Raw genomic sequence first — 18,025 nt, forward strand, 5'->3', positions numbered from 1 at the left:
AGTTCAGAATGCTCTCCCTGGCCACGCTTTATCCTCTTCTCTCTCAACACGACTGGCTATGTTCCCTGGATCTCAAAGAGGCCTACACTCACATTCCAATCCATCTGAATTCACGTCGCTACCTCCGATTTCAGATACAGCACCGCCACTATCAGTACAAGGTGCTACACTTTGGCCTCGCATCATCGCCCAGGATGTTCACCAAGTGCCTTATTGTGGTGGCGGCCTTTCTCAGGTCTCACCACCTCCAGGTGTTCCCCTACTTGGACGATTGGTTGGTAAAAGCACCTACGTCTCCACTTGTGCTACAAGCCACTCAGTACACCATCTCCTTCCTCCATCTCCTGGGGTTCGAGATCAACTACCCCAAGTCGCATCTGCTTCCCACACAGCGACTTCAGTTCATTGGAGCCGTTCTCGACACCACTCTCATGAGGGCGTTTCTCCCCTCCGACCGCCAACGGACCCTACTCCACCTCTGCCGCCAGGTGCTCCTTCATCACTCCATTCCAGCTCGGCAGATGATGGTCCTCCTGGGCCACATGGCCTCGACGGTCCATGTGCTTCCTCTGGCGCGACTCCACCTCAGGACACCTCAATGGACTCTAGCCAACCAATGGTCACAGACCACCGATCCTCTTTCTCATCCCATCTCTGTGACATCGTCTCTTCAGCAATCTCTTCAATGGTGGTTGAACTCATCCAATCTTTCCAGGGGTCTACTCTTTCATCTACCCCCTCATTCCATGATCAGAACCACAGATGCCTCCCCCTATGCATGGGGAGCTCACCTGGGAGAACTTTGCACTCAGGGACTCTGGACCCCTCAGGAGCGTCAACATCACATCAATTTCCTGGAACTCAGGGCCATGTTCTATGCCCTCAAGGCCTTCCAGCACCTTCTCTACCCTCAGGTTCTTCTCCTGTGCACAGACAACAAAGTCGCCATGTACTACATAAACAAGCCAAGGTGGCACCGGATCTCCCCTTCTCTGTCAGGAGACCATCCGCATCTGGACCTGGGCCACGGCCAGCAGTCTCTTCCTCAAGGCTGTCTATATCCAGGGCGAACTGAACTCCCTGGCCCACAATCTCAGCCGCATCCTTCAACCTCACGAGTGGACTCTGGATCCCCCCACACTCCGCTCCATCTTTGCTCAGTGGGGCACTCCTCAGGTGGACCTCTTTGCAGCTCCTCACAACCATCAGCTGCCCCAGTTCTGTTCCAGACTCTTCTCTCCTCATCGTCTGGCCCCGGATGCATTCCTGCTCGACTGGACGGATCGGTTCCTCTATGCCTTTCCTCCACTACCTCTGATGTTGCGGACGTTATTCAAACTCCGCAGGGACAAAGCCACCATGATTCTCATCGCCCCCCGGTGGCCTCGCCAACACTGGTTCTCCCTCCTACTCCAGCTCAACTCCAGGGAGCCCATTCCTCTTCCTGTGTTTCCTACTCTACTTACACAGCAGCATCAGTTTCTACTGCATCCCAATCTGTCCTCGCTCCACCTGACAGCTTGGTTTCTCTCGGGCTGACCTCTCCAGAGAATCTATCTCAGCCTGTCCATCGTATTCTGGATGCCTCAAGGAAACTGGCCACCCTCCAATGTTACCATCAGAAGTGGACCCGGTTCTCCTCTTGGTGTCTGCTTCATCATCACGATCCCACCTCATTGGCGGTGGAAACCGTACTGGACTATTTGCTCTCTCTCTCCGACGCTGGCCTCAAGTCGACCTCAATCAGAGTCCACCTCAGTGCCATCACTGCGTTCCATGAGCCTATCCTCGGAAAACCTCTTACGGCTCATCCCCTGGTTTCCCGGTTCATGAGAGGCCTCTTCAATGTCAAACCACCTCTGAAGCCTCCTCCAGTCGTCTGGGACCTGAATGTGGTTTTATCAGCACTCATGAAACCTCTGTTTGAGCCTCTTGCCACAACTTCACTCAGATTTCTTACATGGAAGGTGCTTTTCCTCATTGCCATCACCTCTGCCAGGAGGGTTAGTGAGCTGCATGCACTGGTCGCCGACCCACCTTTCACTGTTTTTCACCATGACAAGGTGGTTCTGCGTACCCATCCTAAATTCCTTCCCAAGGTGGTCTCGGATTTTCATCTCAACCAGTCCATTGTGTTGCCTGTCTTTTTCCCTAAGCCCCATTCTCATCCTGGGGAACAGGCGTTGCACACGCTGGACTGTAAGCGTGCCCTTGCTTACTACCTTGACCGTACCAGGGCTCACCGCTCATCTCCTCAGCTCCTTTTGTCCTTCGACCCTAACCGTCTAGGTCGTCCTGTCTCCAAACGGACGCTTTACAACTGGCTTGCTGCCTGCATTGCGTTCTGTTATGCTCGGGCCGGTCTCTCACTGGAAGGTGCTGTCACGGCCCACGGGGTCAGAGCTATGGCTGCTTCTGTGGCTTTCCTCCGTTCCACGCCCATCGAAGAAATCTGCAAGGCTGCCACTTGGTCCTCAGTTCACACATTCACTACTCACTACTGTCTGGATACCTTCTCCAGACGGGATGGGCACTTCGGCCAATCTGTATTACACAATTTATTTTCCTAATGGCCAACCATCCCTCCTCCCTCTCTGTTAGCTTGGAGGTCACCCATACGTTAAGAATATGCTGCCTGCTTGTCCTGGGATAAAGCACAGTTACTTACCGTAACAGGTGTTATCCAGGGACAGCAGGCAGATATTCTTACGACCCACCCACCTCCCCAGGTTGGCTTCTTAGCTGGCTTATCTTAACTGGGGACCACGCACTCCTCCGTCGGGCGGGAAGGCACTCGCGCATGCGCGGTGCGGCCAACTAGAACTTTCTAGTGAAAAATGTCCGTACCGGGGCTCCGTCGGTGACGTCACCCATACGTTAAGAATATCTGCCTGCTGTCCCTGGATAACACCTGTTACGGTAAGTAACTGTGCTATAAAAGCGATCCTTGAGGGACACCACTGTTCAAAACCTTTATTTCAGGGACAGTTCATTATTCCAGCTAACTGAATAAGTCCGATAGTAGAAGTAAGAACTGAACCATTCTAACCCTCAGGCCAGTGTCTCTAAGATGTTATATTAACTTGATTTAGTAGTTCAGTTCTTCTCAACCCTCTCCTGAATGTACACCTTTCCACGCAGGTTTTCAGGATTATCACAATGAATATACATAAGACAATTTACATTTAATGGGGCTCTACTATTTGTAAATGTATATCTTGTATAGTCATTGTGGTGATCCTGAAAACCTGACTGACAAGATGTGTCTCCAGGAGAGAGTTGAAAAGCATTGTAATTATTGCTCTCCCTTTGTTAACCTATGTTTCTTAAAAAAAAAAAATCAATGTCATTTGGATTTCTGAAGGCACATCAGATGCTGTTAATTTTCCCAAAATGTTCTTAGCTGCAAATAGTGACGGTAAGTATGATCAGGCACATTATATTCTAATTTCAGGTCCTCCCATGCAGGATAAACAGCTCTTTTATCTATCCGGTTTAACTGTTCAGATAAGTGTATAGACCAAGATTAGTATGAAACAGAACAGGTCTGGCCAAGGTGAAGAAGCTGGAAAGAGCAGCATGTTCTACTTCCATATCACTCACCGGACCACAAAAACCATGGCAGCTTTGTTTCAGAGCCCGATCGTGCCCATAGGCAGACCAGCGTCACAGCTCAATACATTCTGAAACTGGTAAAGTCATTCTTCTAGACAACCATAATAAGGCATCCTCCCTTCTTAATATACATTCTAGACCAGGGATCTCAAAGTCCCTCCTCGAGGGCCGCAATCCAGTCGGGTTTTCAGGATTTCCCCAATGAATATGCATCGAAAGCAGTGCATTCACATAGATCTCATGCATATTCATTGGGGAAATCCTGAAAACCCGACTGGATTGTGGCCCTCAAGGAGGGACTTTGAGACCCCTGTTCTAGACTGCTTGCAAACCTTAGCGTTAACAAACACATGAAATCCTATGGAGGTAATTTTAGAGGCCTGTACATACATATATATAGTCAAACCTTGAATAGTGAGTAACGCATTTTGCAAGTGTTTTGCAAGACGAGTAAAACACTTTCTTAATTTTTAAATCGCTAACGAGCGCTGTCTCGCTAAACGAGTGCATACACGTGCATCATGCACAAGCACGTCACACACGTCGATGAGTGCGATCCTACCCGGATCCTGACTCAACTCAGCAGATTTCCCACCCTGACCCACCCAAAGCCTGCTCCTGCTGGCGGCTGCAATAAAATCTGAGTTTGGGAGAGGGAGAGAAGGATGAAAGCTAGGGGGGGGAGGAGAGCTGCTGATGGCAGAGCATTGTTAACTCATTGCTGGCTTAACACCGGGCTGGATGGTACGGCATTGGGAGCGTATTGGCAGGCAGCTGGCTGCTAACGAGTTAATAAAGCAGCAGAACCCCACGTGGGCTGCAGGCTCTGAATAATGCATGCACAATATTGAACCCAAAATGCAGTCGCACAATCTATGTGCACATCTTACGCGCACAACTTCTCCCTCACACCAGCCACTTTGGGGGATGTGGAACGAATCGTCCGAGTTTCCATTACTTCCTATGGGGAAATTCGCTTTGATATACAAGCGCTTTGGATTACGAGCATGCTTCTGGAACAAATTATGCTCGCAAACCATGGTACCACTGTAGTGGATTATATACATGTAACAATGGATTTCAAAACGCTGCTAGATCATCCTGGATGCCCAGATTTAAAGGGGGGCGGGGTTTAGGATGTGGTTTAAGTGTGCTAAAAGGGTAATTCCATGTCAACTGGTCCAATTTCAACCAGTGTCCCCACTTGACATCTTTCATGGATACAAAATAAAGGGGCCCCTAACTCTGGACCTAGTTGAGACCATGCCCCAAAACTTTGGATATCTTCATTAGAAGTCTCAACATATCCCCTGAAAAAAAATGTAATCAATTTTTAAGATGGTCAAGTGGGGAGCTCTGGACTACTTGATATGGAATGACCCAAAATATAGTGGGAATGCACATGAAGTTATAAAAAAATATATACCTATCGGCTTTTGTACCTCCTTTGAGGGATGTTTAAGTTCTGGCAAAGTAATGGAGAGCATTTGTGCTTAACTCCCCACCCCAACCTGGTATTTTATTCAGCTGCTAAAAATACAAATGTATGGCTTTGTTCCCTAACTGGCTTCACTTAATGCATGTAGTTTTCCATTAGCAATTACATATATAAGTGCTGAAAAGCTTCCTTTAAATGTATGTTTGCCGGCATTTACACAGAATATGCTCCATGATACTTCTCTTTTTCAGGACATGTAGCCTTGTGAAATTGATGCTCCTGCTGGTACATGCTAGCAAATACATGCATATTTGCAATTGTCTTCTGCATATTTTGCCAAAGGCTCTGTGCTCAGCAGAGCCTTTTATAAAATTCAGGGGAAATTTTGAAATCCCCAGCCTATATGTCCCAATTTCTACCTCAGCATCTTACACAGATTGGGGCTTCGCACATGTTAACTTGCAAACTGAGGGTCTGATGTAGTAAAGGAGTTTTCCCATTTTGTTTCAATGAATAAAATGCATAGTACTTAGGCCTCCCGAGAGAGCAAAGAAATCCCTTAGTCACCTGCTGTCATTTAATTCTGATTCATGGTGGTTTAATGCTTCTCTGAATGAATCAAAATCCTGTGGCTTCTGCAGAATCTTTCTGCTGCGCTGAATTACAGTTTGCTCACAGTCGAGTGCCTGGCATCCCCCAAGCTGTAACTCATGCCCATAGCTGCTTTTTCTGAAAGACTTGAGCAGAGGAATGTGCCTTGTAATGGTTTGTGTGCATCATTTTATTGTACTGGCATAAATCTTCCAGGAATCATTAAATGCATCCTACTATGTTTGCCTCAGTTGGAGCGTTTTTCTTTTGTGCCTTACCATCCCATGTACCCTTGCATGTTTATCTGTACACCGTACAGTAGTGACACCAGTGCTGATGTCCACAGCTTATCATAGTGTGCCACAGGACCCAGCATCTGTCAGTGTCAAGTCATGGATATAAACCAGAAGTGAATCATTGGAATCTCTGGGCAAAGCTTTGCCTGCAAAGAACATGCAAAAGGAGATGGAGAATACTGGATGAAGACTTCATGCAAAGGCATAACTTAAAAGACAGAATTATAATGGACCAAACCTGCCTAAGCAGAAGTCCAAAATTTAGGAGAAGGGAAGAGTTGAATGTCTGGAGACCATTTATTTACTGCAAGACTTGAATATAAATAGCAGGCAGATATTACCAAAAAGGGTACACAGTTCTTATGCACCAAAAGATGTCCAAACTGTTTTGCTTGTGAAATAATCCAGATGTAAAATCAGCAGCTTTTCTGCTTTTGCCTAACAATGGAACAAAGTTCTTTTTACTTGAAGGGGTCAACAAGCTTATTTCACATTCTTTTTCTTTTTTTTCCAATAAAAGCTTTTATTGAGGTATACACAGAGCACAAAAAATACATATTACATGCAGCAAGAACAAAACAAGAAGGAGCACACTGCAATCAAGAAAACACCAGGTGTGCTGCCAACAAAAGAAGATATGTGTAATCCCCATATACTAACATGAACAAACTACAAAACCCACCAGAACTCACCCATCACCCCCCCTCCCACCCCCCAGGGACAAAACACAGTTCCCACAACTCCCAATAAGGTTAAGGAGCTTCCAACTCAAAATAAAGGAAGGAATGGGATTAGGGTCCCCCAGGGCAAAGTCCCCCCACCCCGCCTCAAACTCAACTCACAGCCCCACTCCACCCCTACCATGAACCCCCACAGTAGCCCGATTTCACATTCTTTTTCCCTTAATCTTCTTCATAATATGATTGGCTCTTTCCATAGTGATTCAGATAACCTACAGTAGGCTTTTTCTGTTGAAGACTGCTTGTTACAAAAATGTAGTCTTTTGTTTTTAACTGATGGTTTTATCTCAGTTTGGTTTAAGAGGTCAGCCAAGGTCACGACTTGCATGGATGTATTCCTTAGCAAAGCTGGTCCAAGAGTATCTGATGCCCTAGGTGAAACTTCAAACCCTTGCTCTCCACCCACCCCTAGGGCAGCTCAAGGTCCTACTCTGTAGTCCAGCAACTCCTCTTCCCCTGCCCCCCCCCAGCTGACCAGTATTCTCATCCCTTCCTCCCCAAGCAGTCAGTATCTCCTTCCTCTCCCCCTCCTTAGTGGCCAGCATCACTTATTGCCCTCCCTAACTCCTTCCCAAGTGCCAGCATGTTTGTGCATTTCCTTGTCCCTTTCCCAGGTTTTACTATGCCTGCTTCTACTACCCTCTGCAGTACAGAGGCCTACACTCAAGTGCTATTCTGTCTTGCTCCTCTCTAATGTAGACCTGCTGGGAGGGTGCAGCACTACTTAAAGGCTGACACACATTGAGAGTAGCATTGAAATACTCTCCTGAAGCACAGGAGCCACACTACTGTCCCTGAAATTCTGCCACTCTAGGCAGACACCTAGTCTGCTTAGTGGCTGGGCTAGCCTTGTTCCTTAGCTTTTAAGGAAGGATTTTAAGGAGTAATTTTATAAATGCTTTTCTACATGCAAAGCCAATTTACACATGGAAAAGGGCATTTATAAAATTAGGTACATACAGGCAGTCCCCAAGTTAAGAATGGGATCCATTTTTTTAACTGTTAAGTTAAATTTTATGTAACTCGGATCTTAGTATTCTTCCCATCTCCACCTCCTTGAGGCCCCTCTTACATCCCTTTCCATCCATCCCATCCCATTGTTCCCTCTTCACCACCACAACCAACATTACTCCTCATCTCTCCCTTCCTGATTCATATCTACCTCACTTCTCTCCCACCACCATGTCCAATAATTCTCTCTTCCTCCTTATGCCCAACAATTCTTTCTTCATCTCCCCATTTGCACCATCTCTTTCCCTCTCAGTCAGACACCCAGTTCTCCCTTTTTATTCCCAAAATTACTTCAGCATCTCTTTCCCTCACTCCTTCTATTCTTCCATCCTATGGCCCAAGTTCATGGTTCCCTCCCTCCTTCCATTCTAATCTAATCTGGGATTTATGTGTCGCACTATGCCTACAAAGGTTCAAGGCGACTTACAATAAAATTTATGGAAAACAGTTTAGTACAGTGCAAGGAAGCTTAGACATTACAGTACAAGGATGCACTAGAAATACATTAAGACCTTTGGGATTCTTTTAGGTAGAGATTGGCGTACCTTGCAGTTAGAGGTGGTTTGGTACAACTCAGCGGGGCTGCAGGAAATATATTAAGTGAGTATTTAGGGGAGGAATAAATACAGCAAGAGAGTTAATGTGGTTCAATGAAAGATGTCATGAGGTAGATCAGGGGTGTCAAACTCAATCACATAAAATCACATAAAATCTAAAACAGGCTACATCGCGGGCCAAATTTTTTATTAAGATGAATGTCTTAGTGGAAGTAGAGATCCTTCCTCACCCTTGGACACCTTTGGTGCGGTCAGGCACTTGTGTGGAGAGCCCTGATTCAACCTAGCTTTTACACTGGGACTGGGTCCTTCTGCCTACAAATGGATACTGAGGCAGCATGGTGAGGAGCTTGGAGCACCATTGGGAGTGAGGCAGTGTGTTCAGGCGTTTAAAGTGCCACTGGGACTGGGGCTGCACAGTCAGGCGCTTAGATGTGGTACAGTCACCGCGGGCCACATAAAACGGCCAGGCAGGCTGGATTCGGCCCCTGGGCCCTGTGTTTGATATGTGTGAGGTAGATAGTCTGTTTCAGTCATTAATTAGTGATTAGCTTGATTCCATAGTGGTAATAGGATGAAGAGTTCAGCATTGATGGAAGTTGGGCTTAGTTGCCAATAGTTTCTGGAGTTCAAAAGGAAGGTCTTTAGTTTCTTGCAAAATGTGGTGTAATTAGAATCAGATCTGATGATTCTTGGGAGGTTGTTCCAAGCTTTCACACCAGAGAATGTGAACATTGAGTGGAATGCGCGTTTATACGAATCTTTTTGTTGTGGGGAAGTTCAACTGTATCCTGTCTCTTTCTGCATGAAGCAGACTATGCCAAGGAGAATAGGTGAATTAGTGGTGCAGCTCAGCTTCCTTTGAATATGTGGTGCATAATGCAGGATGTTTTGAATTTTATTTGAGATGAGACAGGTAGCCAGTGAAGTTGTATAAGGCAGTTGGAGCAAGGCAAAGTGTTGTTGATGGAACTATGGTCTGATGAGTCTGTTGTCTCATAGTGAAGAAGGTTTTACTCCAGAGGTTGTAGATTTACAGCTCCATTAATAGTGTAGTCCAAAATACAGCCTAGAACTTTGGAGGATTTGTCTACTGCAAGGGTGTTACCTGCTTAGAGAGTGATGTTTATGGGAGCTGTCAGTTGTGGAATATGAAAGCAAAGAGTTTTGGATTTTGATGCATTTTGTTTTAATTTGTTTGTTGCCCATGTTTCTATATATGTTGTCAGATTTTTGGGGCTGTATCAGATTGGTTGCTAGTTGTTGGGATGAGGAGAAGGATGTCATCTGCAAATGACAATATGCACTCATTGTTGAATTTAATATCGCCAAATGGCTCAAAAATAGTTTAAATAATATAGGGGAGAGTGGAGAGCCCTTGGGGGTTCTCCACAGGAGGCCTTCCATTTGTTGGAGAAGGTGTCATCTTTCTTGACGAGGAATTTTCTTTTTATGAGAAAATCTTTAAACCAATTTAGAGCAGTATCTGTCACTCCTATTTCAGAGAACTTTGTTAGGAGGAGGTGGTGATCTGCTGAATCAAAGGCAGCGGAGATCCTGTGTCCCAAGTTCATGCCCCCTCCCTCCTTCCTTCCATCCATCCTTTGTCTGAAGTTTGTGCTTCCTCCCTCCTGAATCCCATCAAATCCCTCTCTCCCATTCTGTCCCCCAAGTATGTGCCTCCTTCCCACGAGAGTTTACCTTCTTTTGGCTAGCTCCCTCCTCCTTCCAGCTGCAGTCATTTCTCTTCACAAAGCCGCGGCTGAGAGCTGAAAGCCTTCCCTCTGATGTTGGAGGAGCTTCCTCAGACATCAGAGGGAAGGCATGAGATCTATTTATATACAGTAAAACCTTGGATTGCAAGTAACATGTTTTGAAAGGCAAGCAAAACATTTTATTAAATTTTAACTTGATATACAAGCAATGTCTTGCAATACAAGTACATACAGTATACACACATCACAACTGAGCCGATGGATCTTCTCTTTGATGCTGCAAGAGTGTAGTGACTGTTCTAAACGAGCAAAGTCTTGCAATACGAGTACATACAGTATACATACGTTACATCATCACAACTGAGCCGATGATTCTCTCTCTGACGTTGCAAGAGTGTAGTGACTGTTCTAAATGAACAAGGTCTTGCAATACAAGTACGTATAGTATTTTGTATTAAAGTTTTTGGGTTGTGGAATGAATCATCTGAGTTTCCATTATTTCCTATGGGAAAATTTGCTTTGATATACGAGTGCTTTGGATTACAAGCATGCTTCTGGAACGAATTATGCTCGCAAACCAGGGTTTTACTGTATAATGGAAACAGTGCATGCACATCAATCTCAAGCATATTCATTGTGGAAATCTTGAAAATTCAACTGGGTTGTGGCCCTCAAGGACCCATGGCTGCCCAACCCTGGTATAGGCTTTCCCAGAGACATAGTTTGAGTAGAGGAGAAGGGGGCATTGTGTTAAAATGTATATATTTTAAAGAGTAATGCAAGTACATGTAAACGTATGCATCAGCATTAGGGACTATATCAGCCTTATAAAATAAGCTTAAAATAGGCAACCTTTTGGACTTCTCAGAGTATGTTATAAAATTAGACTGATAAATTCAGCATGTAGTATTCTTTTGAAAGTAAACAATATACTTTAGGTATGCGTCTTATTAATGATGTATAGCTTGAGCAAAGATTTTTCTAAAATAACACCTCCCCGTCCAGCCATTCCCAAATTACAAAAACGGCTGTCTTCATCAGAGCTCTATTGATTGCACCTGAAGGGGATGGAGAGTGACAGGTCTGCAGCCAGCAGGGATGACTTGTGCTGTGTGTGATTGCTTACTGTCTATCACAAATCGCAACACAGCTGCTACTTCATTTGCAAAGCCATTCCATTCTCGCCGTCTTGGATTGAATAACCAGCAGAATTGCTTTTGGTGGTTCTGGGAGAAGACGCTGTTGAACAGAGAAAATGATTTGATTTGGATGGATTGTACTCTAGAGACAAATATTAAAATCTGCCGTTTCTCTACTTTCTTTCATAGTGAAATATGATAGATACTGTATAATGTGTTGGTCTCTTATCAATTACTCCTTGTCATCCTCTCGGCCACTCATATCATACTGAACACCAATCACAGCACCTGTTAATTACTGCTATGTTAAAGGTGATCTCGAAACCCGTTTATTATTGATATTAAGAGTTTATAAAATGGGGGATAGATGCTATGGCTGCTTTGTTCATAAAGAAGAGAGGGAAAGGGGTTTCGGAAGTGGGAAGAGCTAACAAGGTAGAAAAAAAGGCTGATAAAGAGTTTTTAGGTTTGGGGAAAGTGTATTAGGGTTTTAGGAAGTCTTACCATTTAGGACTCCTTTTACTAAGCTGCGGTAGCGTTTTTAGCGTGCGCTGCAGATTAGTGCACGCTACATGGAAAAACTAACGCCAGTTCAATGGAGACGTTAGTGTCTAGGGCGTACTAAAACTGCTAACGCAGCTTAGTAAAAGGAGCCTTTAGTCTCCATTTAACTGTTTAATATTTGCTGTTCATGGAAACAGTTCCTCACTGAAATTCCAGGAAGGTGGAGGCAATTGACCTTGCATCTTCTACCTAATGTTAAAATGACTCTTTTATTTAAATAATATCTTACATCTCTACTTTGGGGCTTAGAAGGTGGGCGATAGCTAAACACTGCTACCTTAAATACAGTTTCTTTTTTTAGTTAAAATTGTATGTTTATTTTTATTGCAACTTCTGGTGTCTCTCTTTTGTCTTCTAGTCACCATGCAGCAGGTAGCCAGGACTGTGGCCAAGGTTGAATTGTCGGACCATGTCTGTGATGTTGTCTTTGCTCTCTTTGACTGTGATGGTAAGTGTTTCCCGACATCACTTCTCTATCATTAGGGAGTGGCATACCAAGTTTCCATCGCTGCTGTGAGCATAACAGCTTAAGATAAGATGTGAACAGCACTGTTTTCAATGGTTATAATGACATAAGAACATAAGAAGTTGCCTCCGCTGGATCAGACTAGAGGTCCATAGCGCTCAGCAGTCCGCTCCCGCGGCGACCCATCATGTCCATGACCTGTAAGGTGATCCTTGTCTAAATCTTTTAATCCCCCTTGTCCTTCTATCTATACCCTTTCATAACCTATCTCTACCTCTATCTATATCCCTCAATCCCCATTGATGCATGTATTTGTAGCTGGGTGATTTTGTAATATTGCATATACATATGTGAAGCTGCAGGTTATTGCTGAGGAGCGTCTCAGTCCAGAAAGAATAGGGAGTGAATGTAGATGAAAACTGGGGGGTTAGGGGTCTCACTATGGATTAGCAGGGACTGATGCAGGTTCTAGGTATTTTGAAGAGTTCCTTTCTGTACTTCTTTGTACTATTTTGTCCCTGCTTCTGGGTATTAGCACAAAAAACTGTGTTCATAAGAACTCAGGCAACCAAAACATGGATGTATTAAGCTTTGCTGTATACTGCAAAATCCTACAGTAGTGTAACCCATCTGAAAAGTGTGGTTTATTTCATTTGTACATTTATGATCTACACGCAGGGGTGTCCAACCTTTTGGCTTCCCTGGACCGCATTGGCCGAAAAAAATGTTTCTGGGGCCGCACAAACGGGCAATCACTGCAGCAAGACAGAGGAGGGAGCTAGCAAGATGGTAAACACCCAGAGGCAGCAGAGGAAAACACTGCATCGCCCTCGACCGAGGCCGCACAAAATACTTCACCGGGCCGCAGGTTGGACACCCCTGATCTATAGTATATACTAGGCTTAGAACTAAAATTACATGCATAAGCAAATCAATACAAGGGGGGGGGCTGAAAGGTTCTCAGCCCAACCAACTTCCTAAATGTTATTTATTTATTTAGTCATTTATTTAGCCTGTCCTCCCAAAGGAGCCCAGAACGGGTTACAGGAGTACATTCATAATATGGGTAGGACAAATTTTAGTGAGACATAGACTTTATAGCATTTACAGCATGGACAAAGGGGTTTAGAATACAGCGATTACAGTATAGACATAACATGCAGACTTACAAATATAGACTTAGTGGACATAGGGTTGTTTAAATTGCAGCATTTTCAGTGTAGATATACAAGGAAGTGAAATAGCTTTTCTTTTCAGGTGGATTCATCTTTGTTGTCAGAGAATGTGGTAGTAATTCAGGTTATATTTGCAGTGGCATGCAAGTTTTAGCGAGATTCTGTTTGGTGTATTAGGTGGTGTCTTTGGGATTCCATCTGTCTGGGGTGTATTTTGCTACCGTAGCTGAAGAGCATTATTTTATTTTGCAAAGTGCCAATTTGCAGAATCATCATGCTATATTTTGGCATAGTTCAATCAATGATCTGAAACAATGTCAACGAAAAGTGTGGAATTTTCAAGTATGGAAATCAGCCATCATGAAGTGCCTATTCCTGCAGAAGAAAACTCCAAAGAAAATCCATGAATGTATGATGCAAACATTGAGTAACAAATGCCCCTTATATTCCATGGTGAAGACGTGATATGTAAACTTTCAGCTTGGAGATTAAGACTGAAGATATAGCAAGGTCCGGGAGGCCTCGAATGGTATCAACTCCTGAAATTGTTGACCATGTCCATGACTTGATTTTGACAGATCAGAGAATATTGGCCAAAACAATTTCAACACTACAGATATCCAGGGAACGTGTTGGGTGTATAATCCACGAGCAGCTGGATATGCAGAAGCTGTCAGCCAAGTGGGTGCCCAGATGTTTGAATGCTGATGAGAAATGACTTTGAGTGGATAATTTCAAGTTAATTTTGCCGCATTTTCAGTGAGCTGGTGTCAACTTTTTGGAACGACTAGTTACTGTTGATAAAACATGGTTATACTGCTATGATCCTGAGACAAAACAGTCCATGCAGTGGCGGCACTCTGGTTTCTCCAAGGCCAAGGAAATTCAGAACCCAAAAGTCAGCTGGCAAGAGTATGGCCATAGTGTTTTTGGATTAGAAAGGTGTTGTAATGACTATCTTCCAAGGGGCCAAACCGTTAATGCAGAATACTACTGTAACTTGCTGTGCCGATTTAAAGGAGGCATTGAAAGAAAAAAAAAAAAACAACAAACGAAGGGAAGTTGTGGATAGGAGTTCTCTTTTTGCAAGACAATGCACCTGCTCAGGAAACTAGCAAAATGATGGATGTTTTGACACAGTTGGAATTTCAGTGCTTAGACCATCCACCCTAGACACCAGATCTTGCTCCATCTGATATTTTCTGTTTCCAAACCTTAAACAGAGGGTGACAATTTTTGAGTGATTCCGAGATTATTGCAACAGTGGAGCAGTATTTCAGTGACCAGACATCAGAGTATCTATTGGAATGGTTACAGAAACTTCAGACACAACGTGCTAAGTGTGTTGAACTTAGTGGGGGATATGTGGAATAACTTGTAAGTTTCATGGCTCCACGTCATTCCCTTCTTTGTTGGGCTGAGAACTTTTCCGCACTCCCTCATACTGCTTCAAATCTGTAGAATCTTTTACTGAGATGTTTTGTGAGTAGATGTAACGAAGTCTCATAATATTTTCTGTAATAAGAACATAAAAATTGCCATATTGGGACAGACTGAAGGTCCATCAAGTCCAGTATCCTGTTTCCAACAGTGGCCAACCCAGGTCCCAAGTACCTAGCTAGATCCCAAGTAGCAAAACAGATTCTATGCGGCTTATCCTAGGAATAAGCAGTGAATTTCCCCAAGCCATCTCAGTAATGGCCTAAGGACTTCCCTTTTAGGAAATTGTCTAAACCTTTTTTAAACCCCACTAAGTTAACTGATTTCACCACATTCTCTAGCAACAGATTCCAGAGTTTAATTACATGCGGTGTGAAGAAATATTTTCTCCGGTTTGTTTTGAAACTACTACTTAGTAGCTTCATCACATGCCCCCTAGTCCTAGCATTTTTGGAAAAAGTGAACAAGCGATTCACATCTACCCTTTCCACTTCTATCATATCACCCCTGAGCTGTCTCTTCTCCAAGCTGAAGAGCCCGAGCCACTTTAGCCTATCCTCATAGGGAAGTCATCCCAAACCCTTTATCATTTTCGTCACCCTTCTCTGCGCCTTTTCTAATTCCGCTATATCTTTTTTGAGATACAGCGACCAGAACTGCACACGATATTCAAGTTGAGGCCATACCTTAGAGCAATACAAGGACATTATAACATTTTCATCTTTGTTTTTCATTCCTTTCCTGATAATTCCTAACATTCTATTTGTTTTCTTAGCCACCGTCGCACGTTGAGCTGAGGGTTTCAACGTATCCTCAATGATGACACCTAGATGCTTTTCCTGGGCAGTGACTCCTAACACAGAACCCCGCATCACATAGCTATAGTTCGGGTTTCTCTTTCCCACATGCATCACTTTGCACTTGCTCACATTAAACGCCATCTGCCATTTTGATGCCAAGTCTTCCAGCCTCACAAAGTCCCCTTGCAATTTTTCACAATCCTCTTGCAATTTAACAACGTTGAACAACTTTGTGAGGATAAATTAGGACAGGGCACATTGAGTTGCCCACAAATTCATTTAATGTTTCATCCTAAGATCATCACCTCCTGTATACTCCCAAGTAGTGTAGCATTAGAAGGGCAGCACCTCCAACAGTGAAGCATTTCCTCCTAATACTGACAATTTTTTTAAATGTGGAATACCTTTGCCTTGAACATGCTCTATTTATTAAAAAAAAAAGTAGCTCCTACAATTCACAAGAGACATAAAATGGAAATTAAAAAGTGGATGCCTAAAAGATCTGTTACACATGGTGCTAGTATCCAGGACTGTGATGTCTTGCAAGCGTTTCTGCCTTAATTGTTAATCTAATCTAATCTAAGGCTTAGATTTATATATCGAGTCGTCATTCTAAGAAAGCTCGACTCATCATTCTAAGAAAGCTCAACTCAGTTTACAATAATTAACTTAACAGAAAAAACCTTGCGCGTTATACGCGTGAGCGCGTTTTACAAATTTTTTTTTACATAGTTCCCCCCCCCCCGACGTCCGATTCACCCCCCCGCAGGACCGCTCGCACCCCCACCCCGAAGGACCGCTTGCACACACCCGCACCCCCACCCCGAAGGACCGCTCGCACGCACTCCCACCCGCACCCCCACCCTGAAGGACCGCTCGCACTCCCACAGCCTCCCGACTCCCCCCCCCATCATGTAGAAGCTCCTACCGGTGTCCTGCTGCTTCCTCTTGGCGGTCCTGGCCCTTCTGTGAGTCCTGCGCCTGCGCTGCTTCTTCCAGCGGTCCCGCCCTTTCTCTGATGTCAAGCCCTCTTGCCCCACCGACTCCCCGACACGATCGGGGCAAGAGGGAGCTCAAGCCCTCTTGCCCCAGCCAACCGCGGCACCCCCGACACGATCGGGGCAAGAGGAGCCCAATCCCTCTTGCCCCGCCGATTCCCCGACAATATCGGGCCAGGAGGGAGCCCAAGCCCTCCTGGCTCTGGCGACCCCCCCCCCCCCGCTAGTTGTTCGGGCCAGGAGTGAGCCCAAGTCCTCCTGGCCCTGACAAACTCCCCCCCCACTAGTTGTTCGGGCCAGGAGTGAGCCCAAACCCTCCTGGCCTCAGCTACCCCTCACCCCGCACTACATTATGAGCAGGAGGGATCCCAGGCCCTCCTGCCCTCGATGCAAACCCCCCTCCCCCCAATGACCCCCCCAAGAACCTCCCACTGCCCCCCCAGCCGACCCGCGACCCCCCTGGCCGACCCCCATGACACCCCCACCCCCCTTCCCCGTACCTTTGTGTAGTTGGCCGGACAGACGGGAGCCAAACCCGCCTGTCCGGCAGGCAGCCAACACCGGATTGGCCCATCCATTCCAAAGCTCCGCCTACTGGTGGGGCCTAAGGCGCCTGGGCCAATCAGAATAGGCCCGGGAGCCTTAAGTCCCTCCTGGGGGTGGGGCCTGAGGCACATGGGCCCAACCCGACCATGTGCCCAAGGCCCCGCCCCCAGGAGGGACCTAAGGCTCCCGGGCCTATTCTGATTGGCTCAGGCACCTTAGGCCCCACCAGTAGGCGGAGCTTTGGGACGAATGGGCCAATCCGGCCTCATTCCGTCGTTGGCTGCCTGCCGGACAGGCGGGTTTGGCTCCTGTCTGTCCGGCCAACTACACAAAGGTACGGGGAAGGGGGGTGGGGGTGTCGTGGGGGTCGGCCAGGGTGGTCGCCGGTCGGCTGGGGGGGCGGTCGTTGGGGGGAGGGGGGTTTGCGTCGAGGGCAGGAGGGCTTGGGATCCCTCCTGCCCGTAATGTAGTGCGGGGTGGGGATAGGGGGTCGCCGTGGCCAGGAGGGTTTGGGCTCCCTCCTGGCCCGAACAACTAGCGGGGGGGGGGGTCGCCCGAGCCAGGAGGGCTTGGGCTCCCTCCTGGCCCGATATTGTTGGGGAGTTGGGGAGTCGGCGGGGCAAGAGGGCTTGGGCTCCCTTTTGCCCCGATCGTGTTGGGGAGTCGGGGGGCAAGAGGGCTTGAGCTCCCTCTTGCCCCGATCGTGTCGGGGGTGCCGTGGTTGGCTGGGGCAAGAGGGCTTGAGCTCCCTCTTGCCCCGATCGTGTCGGGGAGTCGGCGAGGCAAGAGGGCTTGATGTCAGAGAAAGGGCGGGACCGCCGGAAGAGGAAGCAGCGCAGGCGCAGGGCTCACAGAAGGGCCGGGACCGCCAAGAGGAAGCAGCAGGACACCGGTAGGAGCTTCTATATGATGGCGGGGGGTCGGGAGGCTGTGG

The 18,025-nt window shown here is 46.2% G+C and overlaps 1 protein-coding gene across 3 annotated transcripts in view; it reads left to right on the forward strand.

Moving 5' to 3' along the window:
* MICU1 (mitochondrial calcium uptake 1) overlaps positions 1 to 18,025 on the forward strand; it is a 376,908-nt gene that overhangs the window by 351,516 nt on the left and 7,367 nt on the right. For all 3 annotated transcript variants that reach the window (XM_033940604.1, XM_033940607.1, XM_033940605.1), the window contains exon 11: positions 12,025 to 12,114. In XM_033940604.1, coding sequence (XP_033796495.1) covers positions 12,025 to 12,114 — 90 coding nt within the window. The remainder of the gene's footprint in view (positions 1 to 12,024; positions 12,115 to 18,025) is intronic.

This window comes from Geotrypetes seraphini, chromosome 4 (genome assembly GCF_902459505.1).
Source record: "Geotrypetes seraphini chromosome 4, aGeoSer1.1, whole genome shotgun sequence".
Classification (NCBI taxonomy): Eukaryota; Metazoa; Chordata; class Amphibia; order Gymnophiona; family Dermophiidae; genus Geotrypetes; species Geotrypetes seraphini.